The sequence below is a fragment of the Cordyceps fumosorosea genome, assembly GCF_001636725.1.
Source record: "Cordyceps fumosorosea ARSEF 2679 chromosome Unknown scaffold_7, whole genome shotgun sequence".
NCBI classification, from domain to species: Eukaryota; Fungi; Ascomycota; class Sordariomycetes; order Hypocreales; family Cordycipitaceae; genus Cordyceps; species Cordyceps fumosorosea.
This window is the reverse complement of record NW_017387307.1, coordinates 266,237-287,729: the sequence shown is the minus strand read 5'-3', so window position 1 is coordinate 287,729 and position 21,493 is coordinate 266,237. Positions and strand designations below refer to the sequence as shown.

Below are 21,493 nucleotides of genomic sequence, written 5' to 3'. Positions count from 1 at the left end.
GTCTCCGAATCAATAGGCCATCTTGTATCCTGGACCACGATGCTGGTAGCTGCGGCCGCAAGAAGTTGCTTGGTGGCTCGCTGTCAACGCCGTCTGGCATTGGCAGCGAGCGCCTCACCGCCAAGATGTCACTATCGGTGACCCCGCTGAGATTCGCCAATAAAAAGGGACAGAGAGGGTGGTGTGAAGAAAGGAAGAAAAATCTCTTCTCGCTAGTACTCGGCCGCGCCCTCATCAGCGAGAAGACGGCTTGCTTGAGCTTGAGCCTGCGCCGGTGGCTGTTGCGACAAGACTTCAAAGTGTGAAAGGACCCTTGTAAAAAACGGGTTGGCAGGGCTGGATTCTGAGCCGGCCAACCTGCTCTCCCTCTTCCTTTTCGCCGTCCCCACTCCGATACGGGGCTTCGTCACTCGGGATGTTCTTCCAGTGGCTGGGAAGTTGAATTTTCGGGGTCTGCTACGGAGTATTCCTGCCCCGTTGCTGGCATGCCTTGTCCGGGGCGGCGTTGCGCCACAGCCATGTGATGTTGGAGTCAAGTACGGAGGAATTCGGTATTGAATCTGAACCAGAAAATGGGTAAGCTAACTATAGGCCGCCTTGCCAATATGACGGTCATCTCTGTCCCATCGCGCGTCGGTCGCCTGCGCTGCTTGGTTGCCCAGGGTTCTAAGCAGAGGCTCAACCGAGGTGAACTCACTGGCCAGCAATACGACTATGTATGAACCGCGACTTTTGTGGTCGGTATTTGCCACTCTGAGTTCGGTAATTGACAATTCGATAAGTGTTGATACTGACGACCAGAAAAACGAGAGTGCGTCGCCGTCGTCGCCATGTACGCCACACAATTCAGACTAACCCGCAAAGACTGGGAATACGAGAGCTGGGAAGGGTAGGCTGCCTTTCCAGTACAGGAAAATGTCAGCAGACGAAACCGACAGCAAGAAATGTCTAGATGGTTGGTGTCGAGCGCGGCCTTCCTCCCTTGCCCTCGACGGAAGAGTCCTCCGGTGGACGGACTGTTTGGAACGATACTAACCAATGGTTAGAGACCTGAAAATAAAACCGCAAAAACAAAATGTTATACTAGGCAAAGCAACATGGCCGAGTTAGTGGCTTCAAGCTAGCAGCTAAAACAGTCTGTGCCATTCGACTAACACGACGCCACCTCCGCCTTTTCACCAACGTAGTGCGCTATCGTCCTCACAATGTGAATCACAGAACTACCAGCGTCGTAGTCCTCATCATCATATCCAAGTTACCCATCGTTGGTTACAGTATTCTCCGCCATGTAGCCAGTGCCGCGCCTGCGCATCAAGCCGTGCTCGGGTGTGCCGACACCCTGCAAGCCATAGACGTGGAGGCCTCATTCAAGACTTTCAAGTGGTTCATATTCTTTCCGGTGAATCTATTGCTGTCGCCGCAAGCGAGATTTCGGGTGATTCGATCTCCGTTTTGTCAAAGACACTGCAATAATACGCTGGCTGATATCACCACCACAGGTTCCTCTCGCAATGGGGCGTCTGAAACACTGGCCAACAGAGCGGGGCTTGCTTTATTCCAGAAGTGTTCGAGTTCCGGTGGAAGAAGGATCTGCATGAAGGTGCAGCTTCCGGTCGCTGAGTTGTGGCTCGCTGCAGTCCTTCTGGTGCTACACAATTCATGCCTTCGGTCATGTTAGCTGCTTGGCGTTATGCAGCAATCAGCACCAACTAAGGCAGTATTGCTACTGATGCCACATGGGTAGCAATTCTAGCTATTGCAAGGAACCAGGCCCCGGATAATCGGAAGGGCGGTCCATATGCTTTCCGGGAGGAAAGGGCTTTGTCCTCTGCCGATTCTGGCATTCCAAGACATGCATGCATGCTTGTTTGCAAATCATAGGAAAATCCTGTCCTCTTGCCTGGAGCAGCAAGTGATCGGCAAGCAACAAGCAGGGGAGCCGTGAAGATCGAGCCGGCACTGATTGGTGCCGCGTAGAGCATCGCGACCCGCCCGCTATTTCGCAGAGCCATCAAAAGAAATCAAAGACGTGAACAAACAAAGTCGGCCGATTGCCGTGACCAAGTTGTGGCAGATACCACCGGATGCAATCTTGGATTGAGACATTTGCGGTCGGCCTATCCGGACCAGAGCCAGCATGTCGTTCCGTGGGCAGTCAGTGACTGAGATGATGCTCATCCTGGATCTGCCGATGCAATTTGTCGCCATATCATGATAACGTGGAAGCGTTTCTCAGCAGACAGAGCGTGGGTACTCTCACTGCAACTCCGCGCTGATGAGCATCTCGTTCTGATGAAGCGCGTACTGTATAATCGCAACAAGCAGTCTTTTGCCATTGTGTTCTAGGCCAGAACCAAAGGCTCCAGTTGTCTCCATCATGGCCACATTGACTGGTGTAACATTGGCGCTGAAGCGTGACGGGCCGCAGCCGATGAGCAAATAGTCGGCCAAGGTCAAGCTAGTTAGTTGCATGGCTAGCAGGCCGTCACATCAGGCCGGGGATCCGCAGGTCAGGACGTCAACGTCAACTTCAATATCTCTTCATGGAACGAAGATTGTGTGCCAAGTTCACCGTCCATTCAGGCTGCATGAAAGCACGCAGTCGTACACTGGTGCTGGCGCTGATGCCGAGGGATCTCGCTGACAGGGATGCTCACTCACGTCATGGCCGGGCAAGCATCCCATTGGACTGGGGCACCAGCATGCACTATCCACTAGTTAATTATCGAAAAAACGCGTGGCAGGCTGGCAACAGTGTCGAGGCTAACTTGAGGAGGGCAAGTTAAGTTGCACGGGGCAAGCCAGCCGGTCAAAATTTTGCTCCTGCATCCATCCATGCAAGGGAGTCCTGTCCTTGGTATCTTTGGGATGTACCGACCACCTGTATGCTGCACGGTACAACTCGCCAGCAATTTATTTCTGGGAGGCAAGGAAGGGGCCGGCAACGTGGCTGGCCAGCCGGCAGCGCACCGAATGGTTGAAATTTCAGCAGGGACTTTTGATAGCTCGCGCTGCGCGGCCAGGCTGAGATGTGTCTGAATGGTGGCTTGGGGTCCCAGCAATTACCGCATTCGATAATACCTGCATATCTAGTGAGCAGGCAGGCAGGGCACGCCAGCCAGTGAGATTGTCGAGCCGTCGTTGGACCGTGACAGGTCTCCTCGATTGCACCTCAGCTTCAGGTAGGGTTTATGAATCAGGCGTCTGCAGTCTCGAGAAGCCAGTGCAGGTGACAGGGAAGCGGATGGCTCAAAACGGCAATGGGCAAGTCTGGGATGTCCGAGGACACGAGACGAATTTCCCTCTGTCTAATCGCACCAACGTTAATTAGTTCATCAGCGGTTAATTCCTGCACAGTTCGCAAATCATACATAGTTGTGCGAATCGGTACCGTGTCAGTCACGCCAGCGTCGCCATTGAAACTTGGTTCGAAGTGAGCAACTAGTGGTTGCAGTCGTTGTACCGGTAGATGGTGGCACACTCTGTATTCTGTATGCACAGCAATATGCCCGAGGCTAGCAAGGCAATGCAAATGCATACTCATGTAATAAAAGAGAGGCGTAGGGTGGGGGAGGGGACGGCATACAGTGGCGCCGTGTTAAAAGCGGACGCCGGATATGATACTTCCTGTTTGTCAGATGAGTTGTCTTTGATATACGAATAAGAAAACAGTTGCTTAACCAATGACAACGACTCTCAAGGTTGTTCTTGCGAAGCGCCGTTGCGGGTATTCAACTCGAAGCGAACCTTTGCACGAATGGACTTTGGCGCAAAGCTTTGACTAGGTAGCTATTAGCGCGGATGAGGCATCAATGAAAGACCGAAAAGGTAAGGGGATAGATCAGACTAGTAGCCCAGAACTTGGGATCAATCCGAGCGAGATTAGAGTTTTGAAGCGGAAGGTTTCTCCGGCTGTCATTTCAGGACCGGAATCAAGAACCAAGTCCCAGCACATCAGGCCAGCTCTCCACACTTCCCCACGCAAAGTCCTGAGACAATGGGATGGTGATTCCATGTGAAAGGGTTCGAGTACGGAGTCGTTCGTACTGGGAATGTTAGCATCGGTCGCAGGGGAGGAGGCCGGACAATGACGAGGAGGGAAGCGAGCAATTGCACCCATGACAAGACTTCTCCTTTGATTGGATAGTGCCAGGGGTCTCGACAAGAAACTGAGCCGGGGGTAGCGGACGATTCGGCATTGAATTGTTGGCGGATCTCGAACAGTGTGGCAATTGACGGAGCGGGCCTGTATCGCACGGACGACCATGACAAGCATGAATGAGGCGTCTTGATACTTTTTAGACTCTTTTCTGCGCAGTCACCAATATGCCGAGATCAGCATGTCTTTCATAATGGCAACTAGTAGTTGGTGCTTCGTACTGTTGAGTGACGATGGTACGACTAGCTACTGGCTGAGCGGTGTCTGTATGCAGGCGGCAAGGCTATGCATACGCCCACGTCGGGTTGGGTTTTGGTTTCGGGTGTATGGCCACTCCTTTTCCCTTTTCAAGTTTGAGCCAAATTTCTCGCTAATATTCGTACTCCTTGGGAGACGGCTGATGCAAGGTTCTGATGGCTGGTTTGCACAGACAAGCCACTGACGGTGAGAGGTCAGCCCCGATTACTTGCCATTTCGGTACGCGGTTGGCCATGCGGAAAGCTCTCTACCAGTGCATATCAGTTATCCCAACATTCTCGATCGAGAGTTTACGCACCATAGCCTAGTATTTACTTGTCTTCAAGCCTTGGACGAAGCACGACGCGGCCGGCCGTTGGCATGGACTGCTTGTTGGGCTGTTGTTAGACGAGGAAGATTGTGGAGGTGGCGTGCATGCAAAAACAGCGGCTTTGCTTGGTACAGTGCCTAAAAATCGGTAAGAGTGAACAATGGCGTACTTGAATGGTGGATGTTAGAATGTTTCGGACGGACTCGATTGTTGAAATCCTGGCTTGGTAGAGTTAAGCAGAACATGGATGGCAAGCGATGGGACGAATGCACAAGACTGACTGTGGGTACGTACCTACAGTACTATGTATGTACAGTACCTCCAGTCTAGAAACAGAAAAGTGGTCGAGTTGTAGCGGTCCAACGCAGTCGACCGGAGTTAAGAACAACCCTAGGTAAATTCGTTTTGACGTAGATCTTTCTAATTGAATTATATTAGATAGCTGCAGCGGGAAATTGGAATACAGGTACTAATGCACGGGTAAATAGAGATGTACAAAGCTGCAGCTGCAGCGCTTTGCCAAACGACTAAACAGGGCAGGGACAGAGTGACTGGCGCAAAAAGAGTGATACGGATACTTATTGTGTCCATGGTATTCACGCTGGTAACTTTGGAGTTAATAAGGGTCCCTCTTTTTTTTCGCGTATTAACAAGTCGGTTTACTCGTAAGCCTTATGTATTTATGTATTTTGGTTGACTTGATAACAAAGCCAACTATTATTAGTAGTCTTATTAGGCCGAGATGCAACATTGGTGGGTGGTTTTACCCCGACGGCGTCAAGAGGGCAGTTGATGGTCCTTTCTTTTTTAGCGCGGACCCGGCCGGCCAAGTGGTAATATGGAGCCTCTAATGCGTTGAAGACTGTTATAACACAGCGGTTAAGACGACACTAATGTTACCTTAACTGCCTACACATAGGTAGGTAGGTACATACAAGGTAGTACAGTACCGATAGGAGGTATGTATGTACATACATACATACCTCCACGCTTGAAATGGGCCAGCAATGCATGATTCGCAGGCTTAGCAGGTAAGCTGCATGACCTGCAGCTCTTTCCAGAAACAGAGACCAAATTTAGCGAGAGCACCTCTATACTCAGCCTCTTCCTTTTTGCATGCCGAGCAAAGAACGGCAGATCAAGCAGTCAGTGAGGAGAAATGGACGGAACCAAAGGCATCACTGCAGCAAGGTAGGTTGGTCCCTGCCTGCCACTGGCGCCGGTAGTGTGCCCTGCTGGTGCATGGACATTGCATGGCAAGCATCAAGCATCAAGTATTCAAGCATCAAGCATCTCCACCAGTGCCACCACCTCCACCCTGCCCGTTTCCTGGTACCAGGCCAGGTTATTGGCGGAAGGCTTTCCCAGTAATAAGGCTTCAACGTTTTGGTGGGCTTCATCAACATCGAGTCGAGGGAAAGCTGCAGCCACGTTTGGCAGGGCAGCCACCCATGGTTTTATTTTTGCAATGACGCATGCAAGGATGCAATCGTGGAATTGATGAACTTGCTAAATGTAGACACAAGTAAGGCTTTGCAATCGTTAGCAGCTTCTATTTCGAGCAGTGTTGTCTGGAGGCTGACAGCACTGGATAATCCCCCTCCCCCATCTCAACTCCTGCCCCTCCACTAAAACAGCGCTGGTTATCCGTACTGTCACCTCAGACTAGCAGCGGGACAGGAACCTCTGGCTGGTCATTGGGCCATTAAGTTACTGGCTGCAGCCAAACCAAATCCCCCTCCCCCCGGCACCTGCTTCCCCTGCAGCAACGCTGGAGGCACGGAGTACTTGGTGGCTGGCTGTGGCTGTATGGAGACTAGATGTACTCCGTAGCGGCTCCTTGTTCTTTTCTTCTTTTTTCCTTCCATTTTTCATGTAATTAATTGTCTTTCCGGTGTTGATCATGTAATCTGTATATCCCGCCTGACGTCGGTGATTCAGCGCAGACGGACGCGCCGTATGTCGACACACTCGCATCGCAAAGACAAAACACAAAACAAAACACAGCCCATTATCTGCCTCCATCACTGCTCCCGGCCACTGCTACCGACCACCGACCACCGACCACCGACCACCGACCACCGCACCCAGGCAGCTCCCCTTGCCAGTCTCTCGCGATTGTATTCGTAACAGCAGCACCCGGGTCCATCGTTTGATAGGGTTTGCCAGGGGTGGCTTGTCGATTTGCCCATGATCCCCATCCGTCCGTCCTCAAATTCTCTCCCTTGTACCTTGTATTGCCGCCCCCTGTTCGTTTTTATTACCAGTAGCCCATTGTCAACGAGGCTTTTCGTTTTGCTTGGTCTACCAGTAGTAGGTCGTCCCGTAGAGGAGGAGTCCAAGCATCTACCTGCCGCAAGCCCACGGCTGCGGACCCCCCTGGCTGCTCCAGTAAGCCGTAGCGTAGCCACAGGCCCATCCGCCCACCACCCACCATCCACCAGCCCAGGCCCAGGGCCAGCACTCATCCATCCCATCCATGCGCCGCTGAACCCCTTTTGTCTCTCTGCTTGGCTTCTTCTGCTCCTGCAGATTTCCCCCGTCCCACCACTCAAACTACTTTGTACTACATTTTTTTCCTGGGTTTTATTCTGCTTTCCCTTCCTTCTCTTGATTATTCTCTTTGCCAGTTAACCTGTGCGGATACTAGTATTCCTCCTGCTGCCCACACGTCCCTACCAGTATTTCTCCCCTCCAATCCTCTCCGCAGCATCTTTCCTTTGAACGAACAAGAAGCAGAAACGTTTCAAGACGAGAAAAAGGCTTCACTCCCGCAGTCAATCAGTTCTTGTTTGCAAGTCTCTTTCTTATTAGCTTGCTTTCTAACCTATCCGCTTACTGTTTGGAGGGGACCTCCTGGACAAAGCGCTCGCTATCTACTCATCGCCACGCAAACGCACGAATCGCCTCACCTTTCTGCCTGCCCACCTCGGACCAGCCAATTGCTACTTCTTCCTCCTCCTCCTCCACCACCACCACCATCATCACATCACCACTCACACCTTCTCGCCTTCGTCACTCGCTCGCGCTTCCGCTCGACCCCTCCGTCAGCCAAGCCCAACCCTCTTTTCTCTCGGCCCTGACACTGTAATCATCATGCGCAACGCATCCCCGCCTGCTCGCAACTAGCATTGTTCACCAGCCCCAACGTGAAACGCCGTCCAGACACAGGCCACCCCCCACAAGCCTCTTTCCTGAATCCTTACCTTGCCTTGCTTGGCTGCATCGCTCACTCGCTCACTCACTCACTCGCCCATCCAATCCATACCTTCCTTGCCTTTGCATTCACTCTCCTCTCCTACTGGCCCTCTCCGATCTCTTACTATACCGACTCCCTCCGCGCGCTCTCTTGCTTCTCATCCAATCTACTCCTTCTCGCTTGGCTTACTAGTTACTCGTTCCGCGACTGCGCCTCTCTTCTCCATGTTCAATCGACTCCTCTCCAAGGCCTCGCACCCTCCCGCCAGCGCACAATACACCCCTGATAGTTTCAAAGGCAAAAAACTCCCTCCTGGCCGTTCTGCTCCGCCTATCGATCACTGGGCTGCCGGGCCCGCTCACCACCGGTCAGATTATACCGGCTCTTCTTTGTCTGCTGCTGATGGTATGTTTCCCCTTCTCAAGCGCACTTCTTGGTCATCAGGCTCGCATCTTCGGATATCCTCGCGTCTGCTCTGCTCCTTTTCCTCTCAGCATCGTCCTACTCTGCGCACTGCCCAATTCGCTAATTATTCCTCCTCCCCAGGTGGGCCGCTACATTCACATCCTACCGGCTCCTATCCTCGCGGAAGTGGCACATCTGTCGGCTCCAATACTTCGGCCCGTAGAGTCGGCGCCCTCGAAAACAACGTCATGGCCAGCACCACGGACCGCAGTCGCCTGCGCCGAGAGCGAACCTTTGTCGGCAGTGAATGCGCCGTCTGCGAGGAACCCCTCGAGCACACGCTGCAGGGCGAGCGCATTCTCCAGTTCTCGTGTTCACACGTCTCACACGAAGCTTGCTTCTACGAGTTCATCCGCGAATTTGAATCGCAGTACTGCCCAACATGCGACTCGCCCCTACACCTCGATACTAGCCGTGGCGGCAATGTCATCGACATAAGTTCGTCCTCGACGCGCGCGAATGAGTTGGTGCAAAGCGCTAACTCGCGAACAGACAAAATCGGCAACATGGTCCGCTCCGTGGGAAGCGACACTCGCTCTACCCATACTCCCACACCCACATGGGATAGCCAGACCATCATGAGACCACCCAGCGTCGACAGTTCACAGCGCCGTCTCCCACAGCAACAGCAACCGCCGCAACAATCACAACTACAACCTCAGTCCACCTTGCAACCGCCCACACCCGGCAGCGGCAGGGAGAATGGTGCTCGTGGCAGCCTGCGCGACAGTCGTGAAAACCTCTCCGAGCGCTATGGCCCCTCTAGACACACCCGCAGTGACAGCGACGTTACTGGAATCACCGGTGTCACTTCATCTGGCGGCTACCCGGAAACTACCCAAAGCGGCCCTCAATGGCGCCATGACTACGATGTCCAGGCCATGGAGACTTCCCCAGGAAGCCCCCAGCGCGCCATTGCCCGCAACCCTATTCCCGCTCCTATGGTTACAGTCCGCTCCGAGTTTCCAACCATCAGCCGGTCTCGCCAGCAGCAAACTCTCACCTGTCTCATCACCATCGAGGTCCCAGATAACAAGTGGAGACCGGACCCCGAGGATCTGGGTTCCAACAGCGTTGCTCGCCAGCCTTCTCTTGGCCGCATCGACGACATCGCTGCCTATGTTGCCTCGCCTCCTCAGCCGGCACCGTCACCTGCGCCCAAATTTTATCCATACGAGTCCCCGGCAGCTCTGGAGGAGGCTAGACAGAGCTTAAATCGCCGCGTCGAGAGTTGGCATGGTTTGGACTTTGAGAGGTTCGGACAACTTCGACTCTACGGTACTCTTAATGTCGGCAAAGACAAGAAGTCATGGCAAGAACTTGAGTGCTTCCTTTTTGGCGAGATGCTCATATGTGTCAAGGAAAAAAAAGTAACTGCTGGCGCTCCTCAGCCTCAATGGGATGAGAGTGGCAACCTCCGCAAGACGAGCCGTGTTGCGCTCAAGGGCTCCATCTTGATCAAAAAGCACCTTCAGGAGGCCACAGAGACTGGCAACATTGACGAAAACATCCTCACTCTCAGCTTGTCGGTCAACGAATTACCACAGTTCCACCTGCGCTTCTCAAACCGCAATCAGCTCAAGCTGTGGAATCAGGCTTTACTAGATCTGAACGCCGTCGAGCCCTCTCCCATCCGAAGCCCGGAATTTGAGCGCGCCGACATGTCAGAGACAGATGAGGAGACGGAATGGCAGCGCTCCAGACCCAAGCGAGTCTCGTCTACGACGTCATCTTGGGGCCCCAAGTCTGTCACTACAGCACCAACCGAGTATACCAACAACTTTGCAGCCAAGGTCAACCGCATGTCGGCATCTATTCACGTCCCCATCGATGTCGTTGTAGTTGTTCCAATCTCCTCATCCATGCAGGGCGTGAAGATCAATCTTGTTCGCGATGCCCTCAAATTCATGGTCAATACTCTGGGAGAGCGTGACCGCATGGGCCTCGTCACCTTTGGCTCAGGAGGCGGCGGTGTTCCTATTGTTGGTATGACGACAAAGGCTTGGCCAGGTTGGGGCAGTATCTTAGGCTCCATCAAGCCTGTCGGTCAGAAGAGCCATCGCGCTGATGTGGTCGAGGGTGCCAACGTCGCCATGGACTTGCTCATGCAGCGCAAGCACAGCAACCCTCTTGCCACCATAATGCTCATTAGTGATGCTTCAACTTCAGACGCCGACTCGGTAGACTTTGTCATCTCAAGAGCAGAGGCTGCCAAGATCACGATTCACACCTTTGGTCTAGGCATGACTCACAAGCCCGACACGATGATCGAGCTCTCCACCAGAACAAAGGCCTCATATACATATGTCAAGGATTGGATGATGCTTCGTGAATGCCTTGCTGGCTGCTTGGGCTCCATGCAGGCCTTGTCTCACCAGAACGTCAAGCTCAAGCTCAAGCTGCCTGAGGGCTCTCCAGCCAAATTCCACAAGATCAATGGTGCGCTACAGACTACCAAGCGCGCAACGGGCCGCGATGCCGAGGCTGCTCTAGGCGATCTACGCTTCGGCGACAAGCGGGATATTCTTGTCCAGCTTATCATTGTTCCCGACACTGCATCCCAGGAGCAGCTGCCTCAGGATGCTTGGGACAACATTGTCTCTGGGTTGGAGGCGCTCGGTGGCCCCGTGGACAATGATGGCGAGCGCACAGTGTCCGTCGAAGAGGTTCCCCTGATTCAGGCTGACCTGAGCTGGGGCGACATTCTGCGTGAAGGTAGCGTCACTCAGATGCCGCGCCCGTCACTCCTCGCGATTACTATGCTGCCTTCCTCGGGCCAAAAGAAGTCTTGGGGCAACACGCCACCGATCCCTCCTCACCCAAGCATCGTCCAGCGTCGCATGGAACTTCTCACTTCGGACATGCTGTCTCGCGCTTTGACTCTGGTCAGCCGTGGACAGCACGACCGAGCCTTCACACTCCTAAATGAGACGCGCTCTATTCTGAAGGGCCTCGGCAAGGGCGGTCTACCTCCTGTGCCTCCCGCCAAGTCGACGCCTTCGACGCCTCACCCCGGCACCGAGGCTTCTCTAAACCTGTCTGTATCGCCGGACCGCAAACGCAGCCCATCACCGCCAACATCTGCCACCTCATCAGCAGGAAACGCCGGCGCACTTCCGTCTGCGCAGATCCTCCGCTCGCGATCTGGCGAGGGTCTCGCCCTGGGCACCGGCATCGATGCCACCACCGTATCAGCGCTCGATGCTGAGCTGGAGAGCAGCCTGGAGTGGATCAACCACCCGGCTGTGTTTGGCCGCGACAGCCGCAAGGCTGTGCTGCAGGCCATTGGTGTCATCTCCTCGCAACGCGCATTCACCTTCCGCAGTCCCATTGAGAGTCTCTGGGCCAATCGCGTGTCTGGTATCAAGCGACTAGCTGACAAGAGCCGTGAGTGGCGCGAAGAAGGTGGCGGAGAGGGTGGCATTATGGAAGAAGCTTGAGACAATTGTTCTCACCACGCATTATCTTCGCCAAGAGCTTCGATGCCTCTTGCATTCATTACGCCCCTTTCACAAAACATCACCAACCCCGTTACGACGCAGTCATGACTACCCAAGACACTCATTCTAGCCCACAGATGTGGCAACAAAGATTTCTTACTGTATCCTAGCTGAAGGGATTTCATCAGCTCAGTCGCTAGACCATGTTCTTCTCCTTTTTTTTTCCACTTCTATCCTTTTACTGTTCTTGGATTCTCTTGTCTATAGGCCCTTATACCCGCTTGGGCTTTTTATCATGCGATATGATGGCCTTGTTCCTGTCGACTACCGTGCCTTCTCTTGATTTTTTTTTGGATTGGCCTTTTCTGGATATGTATCCGTCCGTCACTTTATCAGATGTTGATATCTTTTGTCATTTATACTGATTCTTTCAGGGAGATCTTCCTTTGTCCCCCAACCGCAGTTGTTTATCCCTGCCATCCTGTCCGTTTATTGGGGTGGGAAAAAAATCAGCAGGTTACAGCATGCCTCCCCTTTTAGCTATATATGATTTAGCAAAAAAGATCCCGCGCCTAAAGCGTTTCTTCTTGAGAAAATGCACTTGCCTCGTCTGTCGCGTGTTTCCTTGTTGATCTGGTGATTTTCGCAAAGCAAGCTCTATGCAAAACTCAATAGCTACCTATATTCCTCTCCCTTCGCCTCGATAGAATATGAAGCCAGCCTACTAATCTACTTGGCGGTGCCGTCCGTGTATTTAAGCCCGTTGGCGCGGGTACAACCAAGAATTCACAAGTAGCATGAGAAAATTAATGTACAGGAGGTAGGTAGTAAATAGTCGGACTTCTTTGGCCCTTTTGATTTCAGTACGCCGCTCTCCAGTCTGGAGAGCATTCTAGTCTAGTACCAACGGCACCTCCCCTTGCAGCCACCCAGGTCAGTCAGATCTTCCTTTTCCTGGGCCAGATTGTTGACAAGTATTTGCCTCCTCAAGTCTGTGTACATATTGTAGTAATATTTTTCCCTTCTTTTCTTCCAGTCTCCATTTTGGGTATCCGTTTTACACTTTAGTCCTCGTCCCAGTTCTGACAAAGTGGTTAGCATAATGCACGGAGCACACACGGCCAGTAAGAAGTTCCTAGATGCAACTTACAGGATTGGGGGCCGGAGGCTTAGGGCCACCTGCTTGGCGGGCGACGATGATCTGGTCGACGGACAGGACTGTGCGGGCGGCCTCGGTGGCGAGCTTCACGGCCCAGTACTTGGAGGCGAGCAGGTCGAGGATGCCGTCCTCCTGGGCATCGAGGAGGCCGGTGCCGTCGGCGTTCTCCACGTCAACACCCGTGTCGCCGTCCTCATCCTTGTGGTGGGCGGCGTACAGGCGGGAGAGCACCTCGGTGGCGTCGAGGCCGCAGCTCTCGGCAAGCGTGCGGGGGATGACCTCGAAGGCCTCGCCGTACTTCTTGATGGCATACTGGGCGAGGCCAGGGGTCTTGTCGGCGTGCGCCTGAATCTTGGTGCTAAGCTGGATCTCGGTGGCGCCGGCGCCGGGGACGAGGCGCGGGTCCTTGGTGATGGCCTTGACGACGTTGACGCCGTCGTCGACGGCGCGCTCGAGGTCGTCGAGGTGGTTCTGTGTGGCACCGCGGAGCACAAGTGTGGCCGTGCGTGTAACCTCATCCTCTTGGCGGAAGACGGTGACGCGGTCGCCGCCAATCTCGAGCGTCTCGACGATGTCAATGTTGCCCATCTCGTCGGGCATAGGGGCGCCGAGGCGCGCGAGGGGCGTGGCACCGACGACGCGGCACACTCTGCGGAGGTCAAACTTGGAGAGGATCTTGATGGCGAGGATGCCGAATCTATTGAGGTAGTGGAGGGCGAGGTCGCCAATGCTGTCGCCACAAACGACGACGCGGACGCCAGAGTCATAAAGCTCCTTGATGGCCGTCTCGAGCTGGCTCTCCTCGCCCTTGGTGAAGTCCATCATCTCCTTGGCGTTATGCAGCAGGACCGTGCCCTTGGTTTCAGTCTTACTGGTGTCGATGGGACAGGTGTAGACGGCGACCTTGGCGCGGCGTGCCTTCTTGACGGAGCCGTGCGGTTCCTTGGCGAAGACCATGCCGCGCACGACACGGCTTTGCTCGAGGCTGCCACCCATAATCTTGACGACACGGATGTTGTCGACGTTAAACGCGGCCGGGTTCTTGGGTAGGACGGCAAGGACGGCCTCGGCGACGAGGTCGGCGAGCGTGTCCTCATTGCCGTTCTGCTTGCTGGCGATAACCGTGCGAAGGGCCTTGGTGAGCTCCTCCTGATCACGGATGTTCTCAACCTTGTCGACGGCCAGCTGCTCGAGCGTCTCGAGCGCGAATTTCTGGGCACGCTCGTAGCCGAGAACGATGTCGGCCGTCTTGAGGCCCATGCGCAGCAGGTCCTCGGCCTTGCGGAGCAGCTCGCCGGCGAGGATGATGACGAAGTTTGTGGCGTCACCCATCTCAGCCTCCTGCTGCTGGGAGGCCATTACGAGGAGCTTAGCGGCGGGGTGGACGACGTCGAGCTCGCGGAGGATCGTGGCGGCATCGGAGGTCAGGATCATCTTCTGCAGGTGGTTGATGACGACCTTGTTGCGGCCGTAGGGGCCGAGCGAGGTCTGGACGGTCTGGGCGATGGCGCGGCAGGCGTCAATGTTGCGGAGGACGGCACCATCTTCGGAGTCGTAGCTGCGATAAAGGGGACGGTGAGGTTAGCAGTGGTACGTGCCGGGGAGGCAGACGAGGTTTATCGTCTGGTGATGGCGGGGCATAGGGGTCGCGGGGGAGGCGAGGGATTGGTGGGAGAGGCGCGTACTTGTTGTAGCCCTGCTTGAAAAGGCCCGAGTTAGGGGCCTGCGGGATATTGAGGGACATGGCTATAGGATCGACCGGCGTCGAGGTGCGAAACGGTGACGAAGAGCTGTCGTTGCTTCGGCGGTGGTGATGTCGCTTCCAAGAGCTTCCACTGTGCAACAGAGGCTCTAGAAAATCTTGGGAGTGGGTTCGTGTGGTGCTCCAGGTTGGGGGGGGTGGTGTTTGGCAGGTGCCTGCCTGGTGGTAGTGATACATGGTAACGTTTAAGATTTTGCAGGATCTTTAGGTACCCGCTACTTGAACAGCTCGCCGCCTTTTCCAAAGCTCGTCTTGCTTGGGTCAGGGAGCCAGTATGCAAATTGAGGGCAAGGTAAGGGTGGTGAAGCCATTTTAAGTCAACATAATTCTTCAGTAGCTCCCTTTTTTTGACTTTCTGGTTGCCTCTTTTCCTTGTCATTTACCGAGCTTTGTTACAGTACAGGTTCTAACTGCTGCCTGCCTCCCTTCGAGAGGGTGGCATGGCATTGTTAGTGGTGTAGATACCCTGTATGGTGCGAGTAGAGTGTTGGTGCAGTATCTTAGAGCAGTGTGTGTATTGCAGTGCTGTTCCTTTGATTTCCTGCGTGCGAGTTTTTTTTTTTTTTTTTTTTGATACATGGATGCCTTTTTTTCGTGTCGTTTTTATTCAGCGCATGACTGTACCTTCTCGCTGGACTGTCTCGTATGAACTACAATGGCGAAAATGTCTACATGCATACCCATGTATCTACCTTTGGGAGCCAGATGCTTCAAGCTTAAAAACGCGTAGGGATGACATCTCTTGGGCTCATTCACTTCTAATACCCTATCAACCACAGCCAACACTCTTCGCAACTCTCTCTGAGCTCAATCCATCACATCAACCTACCGTGTTCGTGTTGGTGTGGCGCAGACGTGTTGCATCAGCCACAGCCAGTAAACCACCACTAAAACTGCCCGACAGGCGGGCGCGCTGGGCGTCGCAGCACCTGTCAAAGGGCGACAGAGCCAGCTTAAACCGGCTTCACCCCGAAACCATTTTTCTCTCCCTCCTCGCCCACGCATGCCATCGCGCCATTGCACCTTCGACCCATCACCGAGCGCACCCCTAGATTGCGAGGCCGCCATTAAATCCGATCATTCAGCTCCAGCCTCATCAAGAGCCCCGATCGCGCTTCCTCCGCATACGTCGAGTCCAATTACTGCCGTTGACAACACCATGGCACCACAGACTGGTGAGTGCACGTCACGTCGCATCCAGCACCCCATCGCATACCGCATCCAGCAATAAACCCGCGTGCATGTCGAATACCCCAAGCAAACCCGTCTATTCTTCCTGCGACCCTTCAATCCTCGGTCACGCCAACGCCTCGCAGTTCTTCCCCGTCTAACACGCTGAGGCCCGCTGTTCATCGCACACGATAGCCGTCGACATGGCGCAGAACCGAAAGATATCAGGCGCTGACATTGAATTCAACCAGCTATCCCCCCATCCCTTCCACCCTCTGTCGAGGAAGCGTACCGACGAAAATGCGTCCAGCTCAAGAACCGCACAAACGAAGTTGAGGAGGCCAACGATGCCGCCAGGCTTAGACTGACGCGCATCAAGCGCCAAGTAGAGAAAATGCGCATCGAGCGCGCATTTCTCCTCGAGCAGCTTTCCAAGCGCACAAGCGCCAATGTGGAGGACTCTGAAGGCAGCCCCAGCCCGCCACCCACAGTGCGTGTCACCGCCAACCTTGGCCCCATTCCCCTCGAGCCCGTCCATATACACCGTTCTAACACGAGATTTAAATGAATCCAGCCCAAGGATAAGCCCCTGCGCATAAAGCGTGGCCACCGAAAGGTGTCCACCATTGCCGAGGACGGCAAAGAGGACGGCGGCCCCGAGTCGCCGACACAGGAAGCTAGTGGCAGCGCGCGAGGCAGTAAGCGAGCCAAGACGGCCAACGGCGTCCGGAAACCGAAGAAACCCGCGAACGCCGCCAATCTGGCCTTTGAGCTCTTCTGCGACGAGACGCGGCCCATCCTGGAGGCCAAGAGCGTCGACGACGGCAACATCCTGGAAGAGCTCGTCAAGGGCTGGGAGGACCTCGCCGAGGAGGACAAGGAGTCGTACCGGAAGAAGGCGGCGGCGACGGCGGCTAAGAGTGCGGACAAGGACGGCGATGACAAGGAGGGGTCTCCCGAGGCCGACGCGGCGCCCGAGAAGGAGGCCAACGACGACAAGGACGACGACAAGGACGACGACAAGGATGACGACAAGGGCGACGACGGTGACGATAACAAGGGCGACGGCGAAGATGAGGACGTGGAAATGGCCAACTACGATTCGGATGACCAAGAGACACAGATGGACTAAAGAGGATAACATCTATTGGTACTTATAGGGATGACAATGGGGGAGAGGGGGGAGAGGGGGGAGAGCATGTGTACTTTTTGGCGTTTGAGACTCCTTTTCACGTAATTTTGGCCTTTTTTCCGAGCAATGAGACCAATCGATTTTCACTTCTTGTACAAGTGGCATGGCAGAAATAGAAAATCGGGATATAAAGTTTTACATATATTGACACATCTTGCTTGCGTAGCTTGGGCTTCTATCGCACCGGTATGTCTACCGCACCGTAAACTCTCTTTATGTATTATAGCGAACCTTCCTTTGATCCCATGGCAATCCCATACACAGAAGTTGTACAAAGGGAAAGAAAAAACAATTGGCTTGAGCAAAACGAAGAAGAACCGCGGAATGAGCAAGGGGGTACAGGTCGCTATCCAGGAAAAAAAAAATTACGCTGTGCCAGAACGCCAGTTGCGCGAGATGGTGCTCAGTCAGAAGGCTATTCGCCAGCATACAAGTCGACAATGATGTTGATGCCGGCGACAACAATTTCCATTGCGATGAGGACAATTACTGAAGGGAGACATCCCTGGTTAGCCGTTGCGTGTTCCAGGCCCGGGCAGAAATAGGGAACAACTCACCAATCCATTCCAGTTTCTCGCCATGGCCGTGACTCAGCTGGTCCTTGAGCACGGCGAGGAGGTCCGCAATGACGTCCAGGCGCTCCGTCAAGAGGCCGACGCGCTGGTCCATCTCGAGGTAGCTGCGGACGGCCTGGTAGACGGGCTCGAGCTGGGGTTCGACCCAGAAGAGCTCGGGCGTGTCGAGCACGGAGCCGTTGAGGTGGATGTTGATGCGCAGGATGAAGAGTTCGCCGATCTGCATATTAATCTGCGAGCGGCTCAGCGCAATCTTGCCGGTGAGAGCGATTTGCGTGGGGATATCCTTGCACGTCTCAATCGTGGATGATATGAGCTCCTCGAACAATGACGTCTGTCATCTGTTAGCCTCGGCGTTATCGGAGGCAAGAAAAGGCGGCTAGAACTCACTTTTACACTCTGAGCCAGAGCATGGGAAATGGCCAGCTTGGTCATGTAGTTGTTTTTGTCGCGCAGCGTGATAAAGTCATTGTAGATGCGAGCCTGGTACTCTTTCGTATAGTAAAAGTTGAACTGCTCCGTTTCCACATCGTCCGGTGCGAGCTTCTCCAGCTCAAACTTGGAAATGTACTTGAGAAACCTTGCCTCCTCGTTCTCCGACATGCCCCATATTACCACGACACCGTAGTCGAACAGAAACACCTCGGGCGTGTGGACCTGCGTATCGAAATCTGGCACCGCGTCTCTGCCGCTGATATTGTTCACGCTCGCGCCTAGTAGGTCCTCCTCCAGGATCTGGTCTGTTGGCACGCCGTCGTGGTGTTCCGACTCCGCAGCAGGCGTAAACTCGTCGCCGTAGCCTGAGTCGTGCCTGTCTGAGGTCGCTAGGGAGGCGGCGAACAAGGTGTCGTCGGTGCCTCCCGTCGAATGGCGGCGCTGGTAGGACATGACCGGGTCGCGCCTGGACTTTGGTGGCGGCGGCGCGGGCGCCTCTTTTGCGTAGGCGTAGGGGGTGTATATGCACTCGTCAATGAGCTTGGGGTGGGCGCCGCGCGACTTTCCGCGGCCCTTAAGGAAGCGCATCAGGCCGTCCATGTCGTAGCGGTTGGCGGTACAATAGGCCGTTACACGCGGCAGCTTGGCGCGGTCCGACTTGCCGAGGCGGGCGGCGTCGCGCCGCGCGTTGGGGTCCTTGATCCGCGTGTACTGCGAGTAGACTTCGCGGCCGCTCTCCTCGTCCGCACCGTCGTCATCCTCGTCGCGTTCCGGGTTCGGTAATAGTTTGAGCTTCTCCGTCTTCTTGGTGCTTCGCTGGGGCCCGAGTTTGGCCCCCGGTGTCGGCGGGAGCCCGGTCGCCGCCGCACCGCCCAGCAGCATCGGCACTGCTGTGTGGCTGTTGCGTCGTCGTAGCTTGCTGTTGAGCGCCGCGAGCACTGGCGGTCCGGTTGCCGAGGCAGTGCCATGGTGCGGTGCCGCACCCGAGCCGGCCGTGGCGCCGCTCGGGACGCCGACGGCGATGCTGCTTGGCTTTGAGGCGACAATCCGGGTCTCGGGCTCAATGGTGCGCGTGACGGGGTTGGCACTGAACTTGACGTTTCGCGACGCCTTGGGGCGGGTTTCGACGGTTGGAAGCAGCGGTTCCCGCTCGTCGCTATTTGATACTGCTGAAGAGTCCATGACGTGCAAGGGAGGGGGAGGGAGTTGGGGGAAGGACGTTGCAAAATCGGGTCGTTTGTAGCCCTTCTTCCTCTCAATTAACCGGCCGGTATTTCTTAATTACTCGTAGACATAGCTGAAAGTTGAAAGAAAACCGTTGCGCGGTGGAGGAAACACGACAATAAGGAAGGAAGAAGTTGGTAGCTACAAGACGTTGGATGGGTCGTCACTGGCCGCGAGACTTTTGGAGTTGATGTTGAAGCATTGACGCTTGACCGCATTCGGCGGCGCCACACTTGCTGGCTACCTGCTAATAAGGGTGTGGCGCTACCTATGAGGCTACCAACAATACATAGAGGCGCAACAATTTGCCTGGTAAAGATATTATACTGCAAGCTGAATAACATAACGAATCTCCTCGAGGGGGTAAGCCTCCTATTTTTCCAAAGTCTCGACCTCAAAATGGAATCCAGCGTCGTCAAGCCGGTCGATAAAGGCCTGCCCGAGACAAGCCGGGGTGTAGATGCCGCCGTCAAGTTTGACATCATCCTGCAGCACGGTGGCAGCGGCCTCTGCAAGCAGAATTCCTGTCACTTTCTCAATGTTAGCATAAAGAATAATGAAAAAAGCTGAAGTCTAGCAGGCAATCAACTCACAAACGTAGGGGCTGCCATCGTATCGTGCCTTGGCGAAAGCTTTTTGCGTTGTTTCCTCATCATCGGGCACCGCAATGCCTCGGTACTCGAGCAGCTCCTTCGATCTGGCATGACCGTCGGAGCCTCCTCCTGGCTGAGTGACGAGACTTTTCAGCAAGGTGCGCACTGGTGGCAGCAGTGCGAGCACGACGGACGCCCATAGCAGGCCCCAATGCACGAACAAGCCTTGAAACCAGCTATCTACTCTCATGTACTGCTTCCACACGAACTTGTCTCCGTAAAATTCTGCACTGCGCGATGGGATCTGGGGCAGCAAACCCCAGGTACGTTCCACAATAGCAGCGTCAGTTGAATCGGCCAACGAAGTCGTCAGGCGGCCGAGATGCGCATCGTAGTGAGAGCCGAAAAGTGCATGCGCAAGAGGAAGGCTCTGTCTTTCGGGTTTCTCCGCGTGAGGAGTCGGCGACAGGGCATATGGCGAGAATGCGGCACGAATCTCAGAGAGTGAAAAGACGTCGAAGAGACCGAGGACTGTGGCGAGAGTGCCACCAGAGGGCGTTCCCCTAAATTTCTGAATTAATACACTGCACATCAAAAGGATGTTCGAGTTTGGACCCACGTACTTGAGCTTGTGAATGGAAATAGTAACCTCCTTGGTATCGGCGTCTAGCTCATCGCGAACATGCTCGGTGAGCAGCCAGGTGGTCAGGTCAGAGGGAGCAGACTCAACGCCAATCTGCGGAACCATGATGGCACCAGAGTCCTTTGCGGCATCTTCGTACTTCTTTATCATGCTGCCCACCCACACAGACTCCCCAGTCACGTCAAAGTAGTGAGTGCCCGACTCGGCGCAGACCTTGAAGACCTTTTCGCCATACTTGCAGTAAGGGCCAACAGTCGACAGGAGCACCTTGGTCTTGACGGCAAGAGCCTTGAGGCCTTCTTCGTCACCAATATCGGCAATTTCAATGCCTGTAGAATGCGTTCTGGTCAGCGACGGTTCACCAGCTGACGACAATAACAAGAGCTGTCGCAACTTTAGTACTCACCTGGTGGGGGGCGGTCCGCGTTGTGTTGTTTGCAATCCTCAACTATAGCCTGTAGCTTGGACTCAGATCGGCCTGCGACGGCCCATTTGATGTTGGTTGCCAGGTTCGAGGCAATGTGTTCAGCCGTCAACTGACCCGTGTAGCCTGTTGCGCCATTAGTGGTGCTGTCGTGGAGCCGCAGCCGCGTCGACGAAAAGTACCTGTGGCGCCTAGGACGACGATGTCGTATTTTCGGTTCTGCCTGCGAGGTGCCATTGTATCGATGAAATACAGCTCGCGGGGAGATATATAACGTGGAATGATACGAAGTAAAGCAAGTTGATTTGATGTTGATGAGACGCGGGGAGTCGTGGGGGGACAGAGAGGTAGGTACGTAGGTGCAGCGGCTGCGTCGCAGGAAAGCTTCGACAATACACCTGGATATGTAGGATTCGGGTGGCAGAGATGGAATTGAGTGCAACCTGTTGTAGGAGAGAAAATGCTGTCTATACATTACTATTCTA

The 21,493-nt window shown here is 54.5% G+C and overlaps 5 protein-coding genes across 5 annotated transcripts; 2 read left to right on the top strand and 3 right to left on the bottom strand.

Annotated features, from left to right (window-relative positions):
* Positions 1-8,150: 8,150 nt before the first annotated feature.
* On the top strand, positions 8,151-11,831 carry ISF_03632 (von Willebrand factor, type A; the record flags this gene model as incomplete). The annotated part of the gene is made up of 2 exons (XM_018847238.1): positions 8,151-8,331; positions 8,473-11,831. The coding sequence occupies 2 exons, from the start codon at positions 8,151-8,153 to the stop codon at positions 11,829-11,831; spliced, it is 3,540 nt and encodes a 1,179-aa protein (XP_018705445.1).
* A 1,064-nt stretch (positions 11,832-12,895) lies between these two features.
* Positions 12,896-14,734, bottom strand: ISF_03631 (T-complex protein 1, theta subunit; the record flags this gene model as incomplete). The annotated part of the gene is made up of 3 exons (XM_018847237.1): positions 12,896-12,913; positions 12,982-14,548; positions 14,676-14,734. The coding sequence occupies 3 exons, from the start codon at positions 14,732-14,734 to the stop codon at positions 12,896-12,898; spliced, it is 1,644 nt and encodes a 547-aa protein (XP_018705444.1).
* Positions 14,735-15,911: 1,177 nt separating this feature from the next.
* On the top strand, positions 15,912-17,054 carry ISF_03630 (High mobility group, superfamily; the record flags this gene model as incomplete). The annotated part of the gene is made up of 3 exons (XM_018847236.1): positions 15,912-15,927; positions 16,174-16,412; positions 16,497-17,054. The coding sequence occupies 3 exons, from the start codon at positions 15,912-15,914 to the stop codon at positions 17,052-17,054; spliced, it is 813 nt and encodes a 270-aa protein (XP_018705443.1).
* Positions 17,055-17,529: 475 nt separating this feature from the next.
* ISF_03629 (sporulation protein RMD1) lies at positions 17,530-19,306 on the bottom strand (the record flags this gene model as incomplete). Its single annotated transcript, XM_018847235.1, has 3 exons — positions 17,530-17,603; positions 17,672-18,023; positions 18,080-19,306. 3 exons carry the CDS (start codon positions 19,304-19,306, stop codon positions 17,530-17,532), a joined length of 1,653 nt encoding a protein of 550 aa, XP_018705442.1.
* A 414-nt stretch (positions 19,307-19,720) lies between these two features.
* ISF_03628 (NAD(P)-binding domain protein) lies at positions 19,721-21,245 on the bottom strand (the record flags this gene model as incomplete). The annotated part of the gene is made up of 5 exons (XM_018847234.1): positions 19,721-19,878; positions 19,942-20,504; positions 20,565-20,913; positions 20,991-21,134; positions 21,191-21,245. 5 exons carry the CDS (start codon positions 21,243-21,245, stop codon positions 19,721-19,723), a joined length of 1,269 nt encoding a protein of 422 aa, XP_018705441.1.
* Positions 21,246-21,493: the final 248 nt, after the last annotated feature.